This window comes from Neodiprion fabricii, chromosome 2, assembly GCF_021155785.1.
Source record: "Neodiprion fabricii isolate iyNeoFabr1 chromosome 2, iyNeoFabr1.1, whole genome shotgun sequence".
Lineage (NCBI taxonomy): Eukaryota > Metazoa > Arthropoda > Insecta > Hymenoptera > Diprionidae > Neodiprion > Neodiprion fabricii.
This window is the reverse complement of record NC_060240.1, coordinates 17,887,163-17,902,748: the sequence shown is the minus strand read 5'-3', so window position 1 is coordinate 17,902,748 and position 15,586 is coordinate 17,887,163. Positions and strand designations below refer to the sequence as shown.

The 15,586-nt window shown below is 38.2% G+C and overlaps 2 protein-coding genes across 3 annotated transcripts; one reads left to right on the top strand and one right to left on the bottom strand.

Moving 5' to 3' along the window:
• The first annotated feature begins 5,264 nt into the window (after positions 1-5,264).
• LOC124174671 (eukaryotic translation initiation factor 3 subunit L) lies at positions 5,265-7,943 on the top strand. Its single transcript, XM_046554014.1, has 3 exons — positions 5,265-5,458; positions 5,524-6,990; positions 7,722-7,943. The coding sequence occupies exons 1-3, from the start codon at positions 5,435-5,437 to the stop codon at positions 7,854-7,856; spliced, it is 1,626 nt and encodes a 541-aa protein (XP_046409970.1). The 5' UTR covers positions 5,265-5,434; the 3' UTR covers positions 7,857-7,943.
• Positions 7,930-15,140, bottom strand: LOC124174670 (ATPase family AAA domain-containing protein 5). 2 transcript variants are annotated; one of them, XM_046554013.1, is made up of 6 exons: positions 14,315-15,140; positions 12,999-13,097; positions 12,834-12,911; positions 10,832-12,068; positions 10,229-10,640; positions 7,930-9,929 (listed from the first exon to the last, which is right to left on the bottom strand). In XM_046554013.1, exons 1-6 carry the CDS (start codon positions 15,000-15,002, stop codon positions 9,210-9,212), a joined length of 3,234 nt encoding a protein of 1,077 aa, XP_046409969.1. In that variant the 5' UTR covers positions 15,003-15,140; the 3' UTR covers positions 7,930-9,209. The 2 variants fall into 2 exon arrangements, with proteins under 2 accessions (XP_046409969.1, XP_046409968.1); XM_046554012.1 differs by having other exon boundaries at positions 12,834-13,097.
• Positions 15,141-15,586: the final 446 nt, after the last annotated feature.

Sequence of the window (15,586 nt, the reverse complement as noted above, 5' to 3'; positions counted from 1 at the left end):
TTAATTTACTTGCCAGCTGTACACTTAAGTAATTTTCATTAACGATCATTTATTAATTGTTTTCCAAACGAGAAAAATTATTTTCCGAATTTGTCCAAATGATGAGAAACATTCACTTTAAAATTAGTTCCAGCAGTTTGTTAGGTATACGGTCCTGCTTCGTTCTTGGCTTCAGGGGGAAACCAGTTTAGACCGATCGAAAAATCGTCTTTTTTTAATTACATGAATCGTTAGTATAACTATTCAAGAATATGTGGTCAAAATTTCAAAGAAAAATTCCCATTAGTTCGAATGCAATGAGCACTTAAGTGATCGCCCGTCGGTTTTGTGAAGAAGCGCACGGTAATTATAACGGAGCGGTCGCCCAGGCCCTTCTTTTCCAGCTACCTGCCTCAATACCGCTGTGCTATTGAATAATAGAAAGAGGGGAGTTTCGGCAGATGTTCTTGTTTGGCATTGGGTAGAACGTTCTCGAACGTTTACGATATTTCTACAGAGCGTCGAGTCTGGTTAGTTGAGCTCCGGCTTTCTTACCGAGAGTTTTCAAAATGTCCTCGTATCCGAAAGGTTCTCATGAGTCTTGCGAACGACGAAGTAGACCACGTGAAAGATCATTTTATGGAAATCAAAACACCAAGAGTGAGTCGAGTGTCAGTGAAGAAGGTGGAGCAAGTACGAGCAAAAGAAAACTTTCGACTGCTGCTAGTGAGAATGTGATTGTGAATCCTATACATTGTTATAGGATCATCGAATTTTTCACAGTATTCACTGCTTTGTCGGACATTCTTATTTCCGGAAATTGTAAACAAAAAGTAAAATTTCTAGAAACTCATTAATTCAGGTCCTTTAATCAACACTGGATTTGAGATAAATCGTAGGATTGTATTTGTCATGCGGCTCTTAGGTGTTGGCAAAAAAGGGCTAAATTTATTTTGTAATTACATGGACATTGGCAGTGGTATAGCCGAAGAAACATATAATGGAATTTGCGCTCACATCCACGCCGCTGCGAAAACAGTGTATGAATTCTGCTGTAAGAAAGCAGTTGAAGAAGAAAAGAAAGAGAACGAGAAACTCGAGAGACCTATTTTGAATTTGAAAATATCTGATGATGGAACGTGGAAAAAAAGAGGATTCAAATCACTTTTTGGCGTTACAACCCTCATCGGATATTACTCCGGAAAAGTCATCGATCTGGTTATACGAAGCAGTTACTGCCAATCATGTACATATTGGAAAGATAAATCGAAAAATTCAGCAGAATATATAGCATGGAAAGAGGATCACGACGAAGAAAGTTGTATGAAAATACATGATGGCTCCGCGGGAAGCATGGAGGTGGAATCGGTGAAAATGATGTTCTTGAGATCGGAGGAACTACATGGTGTCAAATACGGCAATTATATCGGTGATGGAGATTCGAAAACGTTCACAGCAATTCTAAATTTGAATCCCTACGGTAATGAACTGAAAGTTGTTAAAAGTGAATGTATAGGCCATGTTCAGGAAAGGATGGGAACTCGGCTCCGAAACATCAGGAAAGATAAAAAACTGGGCGGAAAAGGAAAATTGACAGAGGCGTTGGAGAAAAAGCTCAGCACGTACTACGGCTTAGCGATTCGAAGAAATATAAACAGCGTCGAAGACATGAAGAAGGCTATAACGGCAACTTTTCAGCACATGATATCCACAGACGACAATCCACAACACGACAACTGTCCAGAGGGAGAAGATAGCTGGTGCAAGTGGCAGCAAGCTAAAACACTTGGAACAGAGCGTGAACCGCACCCTGCCCCATTACACCCCGACGTTCAAAAAGAAATTCTTCCAATATGCGAAGATTTATCGAGAGACGATCTGCTGACGAGATGCTTAGGCGGTCATACGCAGAATGTGAACGAAAGTTTCAATTCAACCGTTTGGCGACTGGCTCCAAAGCATCTACATGCTGGTTTAAAAATAGTCGAGGTTGCAGCATTCTTGGCTACTGCATTATTCAATGAAGGAAATTCAGCCCTTCTAATGCTGATGAATGTATTAAATCTCGTCGTTGGCTCACAGAGCTTCAATTATGCCGAGAGCATGGGCAGAAAGCGCATGACGAGACAGAATAGGCGCAGCTCATTGGAGACGAAGGAAGGTCGTATAGCTCGTCAAGCGGAGTTGTAAGCTAAAAATGACGCATATGAGCAAGAAGAGGGATTGCTATATGGTGCTGGAATAGCTGATTAACCGGTGAGCATTTTTTATAATTAATTACTGCCTTGAATTTCTCGTTTTCGCTACATTTTATTTCAAACGCGTTTTTCTCGAAACGACTTTTTTTCGACTAGCGTATATTCTAGCTCAAAAAGTTATTGATCAATCGTTCTGAAATTTGGTGCAGATATTCTTTATTCAATTCCATGTAACATGAACCAAATTCGGGGATTATATTGTTATTAAAAATATATGTGTTTATGCAAGAAAGATGAAAAAATATAGTATAAAAACATGACATTGTGTTCAAACACCTCAAAAACATGCAATTTTCAATTTGTTTGATCAAAATTAGGTTCATATTCTTAGAAAATATGTTTTTAATGAAAAAAAAAAAAATCTTGATGATTACAGATAAAAATTGCGACGTCAGGGATGTACGCCAGCCAAATGCTCGGATGGCAATCGCCCATGGACTGCACGCGGTAACTCCACTATTTCCGGCGGAAATCGTTTGAAAAAATTTTAAAGTGTACTTGCAAACATAAATAAAATATCCTCCAAGTTTAAACAATTTGTGATTATTCCTTCCTGGTTAAAAAAAATCATGAAAAACAGCAAAATTTCGACCTCATGAACCGGTTTCCCCCCTTCAGCAACCCAGTAACACCGCGCAGTGTATCTTTATAAGACTAAATAGTCGGTACTGATGGCCACTCAAAACTACTGACTCTGCGTTCTAGTATGTACATTTTCACTACATAATTTAAGGTCCACCTCTCGATTAGTCGAAAGTGTTCGTTAAGACGTCATACTCAGGTATATGAGCTCTACGGGCTGTACGGACGTTATATGTCGTTTACGTTTACGACCGGACACCTAAGGAGTTACATTCTAAATTAAATCGCGAAAATGTACTGAGATGTACAATGGGTAGTTTGGGTTGCCAATATCGATTAATTGTAAGTATTAAAGTACACTGGAAAGACGTGAAACAGCCATGTTATAAAATTACAGTTGGGATATTAAGTGGAATCTACAAGGAGGAACTCGATGGATAATAAGATTAATAATAATGATTTGATGTACAACTTACCTTGTCTCTACTCGATTCAGGACCAGCAGTTAGCGGCTGATGATTCTCGTGGAGCGGCAAGGAATCGACGATAAGTTTTAGGGTTTGAGGAACTAATTGATAATTAGACTTTGAGTTTATAGGTGGATTTAAAAAGAATTAAAACTTGAATCTAATACTTTTAGATCATTCAAGATCGATGATAACACTATAAGTTGGATTACAAATTGGAATATGATATTATTTAAAATACTTGGATGAAATTGTACTTCGTCACCTCATAAAGTCTGTTCGCGTATCCCGGCTAGCTTTTAGCTTGCTCCCAGAGCTACTTTGCTGGAGTTTATAATATTTGATATTGGATATATTTTCGCGTGTGGCTTCATGTATATTTTAGAATAATTTTTACCATCGAAATATTTCTGTAATTCAATAATTTTATATTTGAATAATTGTATACTTAAATAATTGTTTGGAAGACTGCACAGGTGTGCAAGGGTGCATTGAGTATTGTTATTTTATACCGGGACTATCTCTTAAAATTTGAAAATAAACTGCGCATGCATCAAATAATTCGATCTCATTGGTCGGCGAAATCTTCCCAGAGCGATATTCTTGTCTGCGACGCAGGGGGCCAACGTACACAATGTGTGCGTTTGAGTTTTCAAAGAGCATAAGCATTAAATTCTGACCGCTCTTTGAAGAATCAACTTTCCTACCCAATAACAAATACTTCCCAAACCTTTCCGAGCCACTGCCTCAATTATTTTAGATTTTAACCTCGGAAATTTGTATCAACTACATCGCCGCCAGAAACAGTTTGATAGCTGAAACTCGGGATGGCCAGCCTGCATGAACGGCCGATAAAACTCGCGCATGCGCAGTTTATTTTCAAGTTTCACGAGATTTTCCCGGTATACGATACCTAATGGCTTTGCTTCACCACAAGTAAAATAATATTGACTAATACGACTTTTCATCTAAGATTAAATATGATCGAAGAAGGCCCTTAAAGCTTCGCAACGTTGCCATCTGTTGCGCACCATTTCTGAGAATCAGCCTTTGCGACGTACCGACGCACTGACGGTGGCACAGCATGGTAAGGCTCATGATTATATGAAGGTAAATATAATTATTAAATATAAGTATTGTAACATGGAGAAATAATAGTCATGGTTATATATGCTATATATCGTTAATGAGGTATGAGTATAATATCCTTGAGTACAAGTGTCGATTATGTCTATGGTATCCTTACCGACAAAACCACTTAGTGCGCGTGGCGTTGGTCTATGCTTTTCCTGAGAACCACCTCTGAGGTTTTTCGATTGATTACAATTAATGCTGAATAGTGCCTTTGAGTAGGTCAAGTTATGATTATGGTAATTTTAAGATTCTGTAGGAGGATGTCACGATTTTCAAGTAAGTCTGGTTTGCAATTTAAATACATAGTTAGGTATGAGTAACTGAACGTCATCTAGTAACTTTTGGTTTGATCGCAAGATCCTCGTGCCAAAGCAAGGCGTGGTTTGTAAAAACTGTGAATATAAAGAAAAATATTTGTAGCGAGGCGGTCGCATGTCACAGGCGGTTGGTGATAGTTATTTAGGGTGCATTCCGATATTAGCTCCCAGTGCTGTCAACAATTTCTTATCGTTTTTGCGCTGCCGAGTTTGTGAATAGTTCTGCCTGTGTCCTAGGGAGTTTTTAGCGCGGTTACCGAATTTTGGAACGCTTCCTAAGGGGAGTTTTGGGCGGAACCCTTAGAGCATATATTACTGGTGGTAGCCTTGCGTGTATAGAAAGAGTGACGGAAGAGTGAGATAGAGCCTTATGCCATGTACAGCCTGTCTCTCTCACTCTATAACCTGGTTATCTGATACGTTTCCTTTCAGCCAATAAAATGCAGAGTGAGAGAGTCAGAGTATCCACGGTAACCTGGGGATATATATTTCGCCCTCTCACCACTACAACCAGAGTTTTCGCGAAGTGATGGCATGTGTAGCTGCCTCTAGTTGGATATGCTGTAAGGGCTAAGCTAGAGAGTACCTAGGAGGAAGTAACACGACCATCTAGCAATACTGACTGCTTTTCGGCCAGCTGCTTTCGTAGGAGTTACGTGAGGTTAACTTAGCACGCGTCGTGTGGGATTTCAGCACGATGTATGACGATTACAATGATCAGGTGAGTAAATCGAGCAATATGCAACAATTAGCACTGTCTAACTCCATTGTATTTTCATAATCCAGTATGATAGCTACGCCGACTACGGGCCAGTCGCGGATACCCACACCGATGAGTATGACAGGGACGCATACCGCCAGGTGCCCGAACTGGTTAGAAAGTTCTTGATATATTTTCGGAACTGTATAAACGAAGGAGTAATATTCGAGGTTCAAACCCTCTACGAGAATTCTTTTCCGAAACTGTCCGAGCAGTTCTTCGACAAACAGTCGTGGCCAGACGAGACCGACGTCGCCCATATCGTCGACAATGACCCAGTGTTCTTGGTCCTCTATAAGGAGCTCTACTACCGGCACATTTACGCCAGAATTCCAGGTGGCCCGACCCTAGAGCAGCGATTTGGTTCTTTCTTCAATTACTGTGATCTCTTCAACTATATTCTCAGCGCAGAAACTCCTGTTCCATTGGAACTCCCTGATCAATGGCTGTGGGAGCTGATCGACGAGTTTGTTTACCAGTTTCAGTGCTTTGCTCAGTACCGTGCAAGGCTGTTGAAAAAGACACCGGAAGAGATAGAAAACTTGAATGCGCATAATAACATATGGAGCGTACTTTGTATTCTCAATGTTCTACACTCGCTAGTTGATAAATCGAAGATCAAGAGTCAGCTTGAGGTTTATGCCAGTGGTGGGGATCCCGATTCTGTCGCTGGAAGTTTCGGTAGACATTCCCTGTATAAAATGCTTGGATATTTCTCGCTGGTAGGTCTTCTCCGGCTCCACTCTTTGCTCGGAGATTACTATCAGGCTATAAAAGTCCTTGAGAATGTGGAGCTTTACAAGAAAAGTGCGTATTCGCACGTCCCAGCCTGTCAGATTTCTACAGCCTACTATGTCGGCTTTGCTTACATGATGATGCGCCGGTATGCAGATGCCATAAGGACCTTCTCGAGCATCCTACTTTATATTCAGCGTGCTAAGCAACTCTTTACGTCAAGAAGCTACCAAAATGATCAAATAAACAAACAGACCGAGCAAATGTACCACCTCCTTGCAATCTGTCTTGTTCTTCACCCTCAATGCATCGACGAGGTTCTGCAGCAGGCTATGCGTGACAGGAATTACCATGAAAAGATGTACAAGATGCAGTATGGTGATCTTGTTGAATTTGAAGCCTGCTTTCTCTTCGCCTGCCCCAAGTTTTTGTCTCCTTGTCCGCCGCCACCTGATGCCCCCAATGAGGATTACGTCAAAGAAGCTATCAAGCATCAAACCCAAGTATTTATGGACGAAGTTGCCCAGCAGAAAATGTTACCCACAATTAGGTCCTACTTGAAGCTGTACACTACACTTCCCCTCAGTAAACTGGCCACATTCATGTGCAGCAGTACTCGGCCTGATGGATCTTGGGACTTGGATAAAGAGGTAGCCACATTGGGTATTTATTTGCTCTGCTTCAAGCATAAAATGAAAAACATTGTTTGGACCAAAGGCTCTTCAGGATTGGATGGAAAGTTTCAGTCTGGTTCTGAGGTAAGGATTTGTCATTTTTTAATGAAATCTACTTTGCATAAAACGGGTTGTCCGGTCCCACAAAGATCTTTAATTATTAATTAGCATGTGTTAATGACTTTCAGGGAGTTGAATTTTTCCTACGGTGTCAACTTTATTGAGTTGTTTATTTGCAGTGAAACTTCATCACTGTCGGAGTTAGATCGAAACGTTCTTCGGTGCATTCTTTTATTGTCAGTCTTGAAAACAGTTAGTTTCCAATTCTTTCTTCAGTAATTAATTTTTTTTTCAATATCTTACACATTAGTTCAGATTTTGCTGTCCAATTTTTAACAAAGTTCAAAGAATACTGGTCCCATGTATCAGTTGTAAAAGTTCAGTCTTGATTCTATGAAAAGAATTACTTAAAGTGGATGTGCACTTATACAAAGGTCCCTAAACAAAATCTGTTGAGTAAATACTTGATTCTCCAAACTCGGGTATGAAAAACTTGATCCATCGTTTTTCGCGTGTGACATTCAAAATATTTTGATTTAACATTAATAGTGATGGAGTTCCAGTGCAAACAGCTTCATGAATTCTCTGCTTTTATTTTTGCGATAGTCTGTAATTATATTGCATGTATAATCTGTATGGAAAACGAATTAAGAATTTCAACGTCCCGATTGATCTATATCCTCCAGAATAACTCACAATTGTGAATGGTTTTGATGAAATTTTGATGAACTATTTTTCGTTTTTTTACTACAAAGCTGGACTTCTACATCGATCACGACATGATCCACATCGCTGACACCAAGGTGGCTCATCGTTACGGTGATTTCTTTATCCGTAAGATATTAAAGTTTGAAGAACTCAATCGCAAACTGCATAAAATAAAGATCTAATCTGTTGGAATGTAGATTTGCAATTATGATTAATTTGTGTACACCTAAATTTTGGAGAATAAATTAATGAAACTTTAAAATAAATAATTTTTATATTTTTTTGATACAAAAGTCGAAAACCTATCGATACCAATATTTTTCAATGCATTATTGTTACATCATAGATTAGGCACAACGTATCCTATTCACAGTATATACATTATTGCATCACCAAATGCATATTATCACTAATAGGTCACCTTTACAACGGTAAAATAAATTTGATTCTTTTCTCAAAGATGTTACTATGATTTACGAATTATCTACAGAAAATTTCAGATTAAAATTACATTTTCGAAGATGTTGTTTACTACAAAACTCAGGCCATCAACAACTTCAAATCCGGCACAGAACAGTTGTAATGATAGAATTGATTTATTTTGAAAGAAAGAAAATTTCAGATCAATTCACGAGTTGATTACAACTATTTGATTCGTTACCAACAATTAACTCATTTTCGAAACACTGTTCACTAATAAATAAATAAAAAATGTTTTCACAACCAAAGTTCTTGAAATCGCATAACATGGAAATTGACGTGTAATGGATAACCAAACAACAGTGCAGTAAAAAATCATGAAAATATTAAAGTAAATTAGTTGTATTGATAAAACTCAATGAGTATACTTCGTTATTGCGTTATATTTTGTAGTCACGTCTGAGAGTAGTCTCTGTAGTTTTTGTTAAATTACCTGAGTCTAAAAATATTCGTGATGAAAAATCCACATCTGCAATAAATTCTGTGTAAACTCTACCAATTTTTGGAAAATAAATCCAATAATTTAGTTGACAATGAAGTTCAGGAACAACTTACTACTTCAATTAACATATGAAAAAAATAGTAATAATGGTACGAAAAATATTAATGGCAATACATAGATTAACCATGAGAAGCATTCGTTCGTTATTTGAAAACAAGAACATTGGGAAGAGAAAAAATTTTTTGTTTTACTTTTGCGAAGATGCTGAAGATCAAAAGATGAGAACTTGAAAAATTTGAATCAGGGATTGTTAGGCAAAATAAAAATAGATAGAAAAAAGATATGCTGGAATCTGAGATAGCCGGACATTTGAGATAAGCTTTGACGATGGTGGAAAGTTGTTTCCGCAGCATAAAATAAACTGGCCATTCAATTGTGATTCGATTTCAACCCGCATTTTACCTTAAATCATTGTCAGGTTCAATGAGATCGGATCATACAATTTAAAATTGGACCTCTGGAATCGCGATAATAAGTTATTAAGGCACTATAAGTCGGAAATGAAGCTAACTGATTCCCGGATTAGGGCTGATTAAATTAAACTCAAATTTAGTCATGTATGTTTATCTTGAAAAACAGTGCTAGCTGCAGCGAGTACGTTATTTGATGCAGATGTCAGGTTTAGGCCGTGTAAATAATTGTGAAATCGGTTTCCCCGTTTGGTATTAGCTTTTGCTCGGTTTTGTTCAGTTCTGCAGATAGTTCTTACAACGGGTAAATAATCTGTTGCTGTAGATCTATGTTCTAGAGTTGAAGGAATGGCTTGTGACAACGCGAAATCGACCCCCAATTTCACTTTTCTTTTTACAGCCAATTGATGAATGCAGTCAAAATTTGTCGGGCTGACAGACTGTTCAGATTTGAATGAAAATCGGTATAGCCATTCAGCGATGTCATTACCAAGATCAGTAAAATTTGAGTATGGATTAAAGTCTTCCGTAAGAGACAGGCTGGCATTCAATTTTTGGCTCCAAGGAGGTGCCGCAGGATTCTCCGTTTCTGTTAATGACGATATTAAAGAAATAGTATCTAACTTTTCTGCCAGTGTATTGACTAGTTTAGCGTTTTTCTCGGCGATTGCCTTATCATTTAATTTTTCTTTTTTATATTTCTTGCTAAGCTTAATCGCCGGTTTATAGAGCAGAGGCTGCATGTCTGGCCATAAAGTTGCCATGGTGTTTGAATGCAGTTGAGAAGTACTTGGTGGTCCAGATAGCAGAATATACTGAAGTTGTAGCAACGATTGTCTTAAATCTCCATTTCGTAGAAGGATCTGCAAACAATATCAAATATAATCGCTGTGAGTAAAGGGTGGAAAACTAGGCAGACAATTTAAAAAATGAGCTTCAATTCGATTATTCAATTTCGAATTCAGAATTTTAAAAGATTGCATAACTTGTGGCTTTGATTTTACACAATGTAATAGCTCTCAAAAAAAAAAGTTCAAGACCAAGAAAGATAAAAAAGAAAGGGCGCCACAGCTTGCTTATTACAATTTGATTGGTTTCACTATACACCTGAAATTCCCTGACGTTTAACAATTTTCCAATACAGGGGCCATCTGCTACTTACATTCAAGCAAGGTTGAGGGAGTCGATACCCAGATTCAGCTAATGATATTAATTCTAATAATGCCGAGACTCTGTCTCCTTTAGCTGCTTGAAAATGAATGAATTGTTGATGGGGAGCCATTTTGTTGAGATGTGGACATGTCTCTTTACAGGTCATGACAATTGGTCTTTTAGTGTTGGCGGCCAGCTGAAAAGTTGCCGAGATAAACCCCTCGTCTTCCTCAAAGATAAGGTCCACATCTTCGATCAGAATCAGAGACTTCTGCGGCACTTTTTTGTCAAGAGGCTGTTTCTTCATTGGTACCGACAAGGATCCCTGAACCCTCTTTACTCGGTGCGATTTAGTGGCCTCTTGGAAATCGGTTGTAATTTTCTTACCTGTACGCCTGGACGATGCATTCACCTCTAGTACTCTATTTAAAAAACAATTCTCAATAAATAAACACACTGGTTCTCAGGGAATCGATCGATTGGATACAGGGCTCTAACAACATTCGATTGTCAGGAACAGTATGAAAAGGTGAGAAAGTGTGCAAATCAAGTGAAAAACCTGTGAATGAGCGAGTGTGAAGTCTGAACTGTAATTGATAATTTGAACATTAACCTGTATCCAAGTTCTGCAGCAATGGCATAGACGCTAGCTGTTTTTCCACTGCCATGCGGCCCAAGCAGAACAGCGACTTGGCTGTTTTCGCAAGAATTATGGCTATCACAATCTGTTGAGTAAAATTCGTCACCACTGCTGTGATCGTCAGTGAGTGAAGGTAACCGCCATCCGCTAAGCCAGTTCCGTAATTTAGTAACTGCCTCGTCGTTACCAACAACTTCGCCAGAACTTATCGGTTTATATTTACAAGTCCAGGTTGGGTTTTGGTTTTCTGAATTTTCTTCCTCTTGCGGATTGTTGCTATTTCTTTGGAGACTGAGCTTCTTGGTACGTTTTCTTGGCGATCTTTTCGCCTTGTGATTTAGAGACGATGATATACTCGCCCACATCGTTCTCGTCTCTGAACAACGCGACTCAATGTCTGTTAACACGCTTTCAAAATTAATTTTTTCGACACGATCGATTTCATTTAATTCAGATTTTTCCATGACCTTTGGCAGAGCTTCTTTACAGTCAAAAAGAGACTTGAAGTGGCTCGAATTGACTGAAAAACTGAGTAGCGGGAGTTCTTGTTTACGTTTGTGCAAAGTCTGACAGCTAATTTCCTCCGAATCTGGTTCAGCCGGTAGCTGGGAAACGTGACTGACCATGGGAAAGGGCATTGTCGATGATCCGATGTCATTGTAGCAAGTTCTCGGTTCAGATATTATTTTTTTTAAGTTTTCTGGGATACCGGATAGCAGAAAATTCCGCCGTGCTTCAACAGTTGCTGAATTTGGCTTGGATTTTTTGACAAATAAAGGTGCGAGTTTTTTCTTCACCATCATGGCAGGGCAATCGTTACTTTCTGCCATAATTTCGTTTACGACTATAATACTCTGCTCACCAGGATTTTTAATCACATTCGTTTTACTACTTTCTATTGTGTCTATGAGAGGATTCTTATCTGTACTTTGTTTGATATCCTCGTCAATATTTCTATTACCTTTCTTCACTTTATTTTTCCTGCGACTTTGGTGCTTCATTTCTCGTGTCTGAGATAATTCGGAATCAAATTTTGAGACTGAATTTGTGGCGTTTCTTGAATCATTTGTCTTATCCTGCTTTTTGCATTCCATCGACTTTCTCCTCTCCTCAGTTTTTCCTTCCCTGTTATTTGATCGTATTTTAGTTTTTCGGAACTTTACTTTGGTCTTGGGGGTGAATATGTAATCATAGTCGCTGGAACTACCATCTGTAAAGTAAATGTGAGTAAAGATTATTTCTAATCCACAAAATCACAAAAATTGTCAACTACAGAAAAATATCAGCGATCAAAGTGCAACAATCATTGCCATCATACTGTGCATGAATTATGCACAGGAGACTCTCATTCTGTGTGTCATCATCTTAGTCGCCATTTTTACATATGAGTATTATGAGTAATACTCTTTCACCTCTTGAAAAAAAATCGACATGGTGAAATTTACTGGTATAAAGATGGTAATGAATTTAATTATGTTTCTGGCAGGAAGCATGGATTATACGGTAATCTTTTAAAACTGTCAATATCATTTACTTTTACAAATAATAAATTTTTAACCAAAAATCCTTAGGGAAGACTATTTTATGGTAAAGCAACACGTTTTTCACCAGAGTCATGTTCTCAAACAGCATTTGTCATTTAAAGTATATTTATCAGTGGAATGAAATAAACCCCTTAATACCACAATAATAAAAATAAGAAATTGGATTGTTCTCTGTGAATAACGAGTGAAGCACTTTGTAAAGTAACTGAGATGGATTGGAAAAGGTGAGTAATCAAAGAGTTCTGCAGCTATGAGAGTATTCTTTAAAATAAAACTGGTTTGCCTCAACTTTTATAGTAAACCAGGGATCCTGTGACTTGTCATACTTTTTTTTATTATCTCCGGTTTGCCAAACTTGTAACATCAATGCGTAAATATCAACTAGCGGATGGGAAAAGAAATTCACCACATCCAAAACGAAGAAAACTTACCTCTCACTTCTTCATTGTCAGATTGAGAATGCAATTGAACCCTCATAGTCCATTTGGTTTTAGTTTTGAGTGTATTATCTGTGGAGAATGAGGATGACGATGACATAGATAACGATAGACTTGGAGGTTGTCTGACTACAAGGTCCTTAGCTACAGGGCACGTACCTTCTTTTGCTTGGTCCTCTTCTATTTCGACACCTTTATCGCTATTGCTACTCCGCATACTGTTAAGAAAACCTTGTGCTGTGTTCTTTCTTGCTTCACCTGGAATAAAACAGGTGCAACTTGTAACACGAAATACATATTTTCATTATGTAGCAAAGCAACTAAACAGTGATGGTGACTACAAATAGAAAATATAACAATATTATTGTTGATAATAGGCGTTTAGAAGATCAGTTTTTAGTCCATCGATATACTCTCGTAATTGATCCTGGTTTTACATGAGATAATCTGAAATAAAAATCACAAAACACCGAAGGGAAATCATAAGCAAGATTGATCAAGAGACACGAAAGTGTCTCACGTCGAACACGTTAAAGAGAAGGGAAAGAATTCATGCGCAAGAGAGTCTCATTACCGCAAAGAGAAGCTCTTGACCTATATCGAAGAGAAATTTCACAAAAATCAAAAATCAGATGTTTTTTGTTATAGTAATACTACGATTCAATGTCTATTTCACTGTTATTTTAATTAGAAATTGTTTATTAACTCACAAGAATTCTGAAAATATGGGAAAAACAAGATTACCGGAAGAAACAGGGTGATTAACTGGTGAAATTCACGGCAAAAAAACAAGTGAAATAACAGGACACATAGAGCAATTTTAGGATGTAGCAGATATATTTGAACAAAACTTGTTGTAAAATGGAGAAAAATTAGTAATCAAGCGTTAGCCATTCAGCTTCAAATAACAAGAAGTTGAAACAAGCTCGGGAATAGGTATTTAAGGTTGAAGTTCATTCCATTAACATGAAAAAATATCAGCTGAAATTAACTGTTTCACAACTTGGGAATTTCTTTGTTGAGATTGCTGTTGCAAATGGTACATGTTATACATGATTTCAATTGGATTTACCAGCTACCGAATTCGGAATTTTCGAGACAGCGATTGGTTCTGAAAGTAGTTAGTAAATTAATGTTACAAATTACAGCTTTGCAGTGTTCATTTAATTTATCTGCTCTTGGTTCTTAAAAGCTAGTAACTGAAGTAATTTGTCATACGTCAAGACATATTTTATGACAAGTATCTTGAAAAAAAGTGTTCATGAAACAGCTGCAAAATTACATTGAAGTTTAAAATATAAGCCATATGTCAAAGTAATGATGAATAACAATTAATTTTTAATGGCAAAAACATGTTAGATATTAGTACTTAATACTTCAGTCTGAGATCAAAACTGTGATCTGTTAGTTTTTATATGTATGGCATTAACACTGCAAAATTTATCTATACGTGAGCCTTGAGCACCGATTCTTACCTTTCCGCTTCGCTCTCTTATCGCTATTCTTTCCTTGATTTTCGACCTCCTTGCGGTCGAATAATTTTGCACGCTTTTTAGGCCTGTTCTCGATGACTTCGATCTCATCAGCCTCAGTGTTTTTGCGCTTGGAATAGCCTTTCTCATCAGCCGTGACAATGAGCTTGCGCTGGTTGTCCTTCAACTTTTTCTTGTGCTCCTTTGGCCTGTTGATGTTATTTTCACCATCTCGCGGTGAGGATGTGGGCAGCATATTGAGGCGCAGCGGCTTCTTACCCATCATGAGAACCTTGAAGGCGTTTGGCGTCACCTTGTCTTTGGCACAACTGTCAATAAAGGGTGTAGAATCCTCATTTCCGGAGACTGGGCTACGTGTATTGGAGCTGTGCACCGCAAACGGACTGGGGGTTTTTTCCACGGTGTCATCCTTGTTGTTGATTATGTCACACCGCGTTGTCCTCGAGTCGTTTACAGATATTTTTAACTTGACCCTCAGGCGTCTTTTCACCGGTGTCTTCTTCCCGCTACCGAGCTCAGCTTCCTCTCTTGTACAGTCAACGGAAGCAGCGTATTTCTTGTCGCCATCCGCGTTTGATGGTGTAGCCGAATTTTGGTTATCCCCTGGTGAAGCGGTAACTTCTTGCCGCGTTTTTGGCGGGCTCACGAAGTAATGCGTCAAATTCTTCATCGCTAACGATTCCTCGCCAGCGCTTATTAACAGAATAATTATTCGCTAGTAGAACATCAATATTTGGGTATTTATACGAGTGCACAACACATTTGCAACATGCAACAATTGTCTGGCGCGAAAAAGCCATGACACATAAGGCTGGGTTCGCATAGGTGTGACGTCGAGCGGCAGTTCCCGGAAATTCCAGTGGTTAGCCACTGTAATCTGTTGATGAAAACGCAACTAGACGCTAGAATTAACATTCAGTTTTCGATCAAATTTGGTAATTTAAGATTTATGTGATTCAATCACCAGATTAAAATTTTGGATCGATTCACGGGATTGTTTATGAGATATAAGCAAATATATCTTTGCTCGCATCTTTTACACGTATTTTTATGGAGGAATGGACGAGAAATGGAGTCATCGATTAAGTTTGTAATGAAGTGGTATTAAAATTTCGTGGACATTTTTTTGGCAGTAGAAGCAAGTCTAATAATAATTGATATAGATATTTCAGAATTATTCATCACTCCCATGATATTGGAAAAATTTATTTAAAAAATGTATACATGGCTGAGGTTGTATCCAACTGTGCAGGT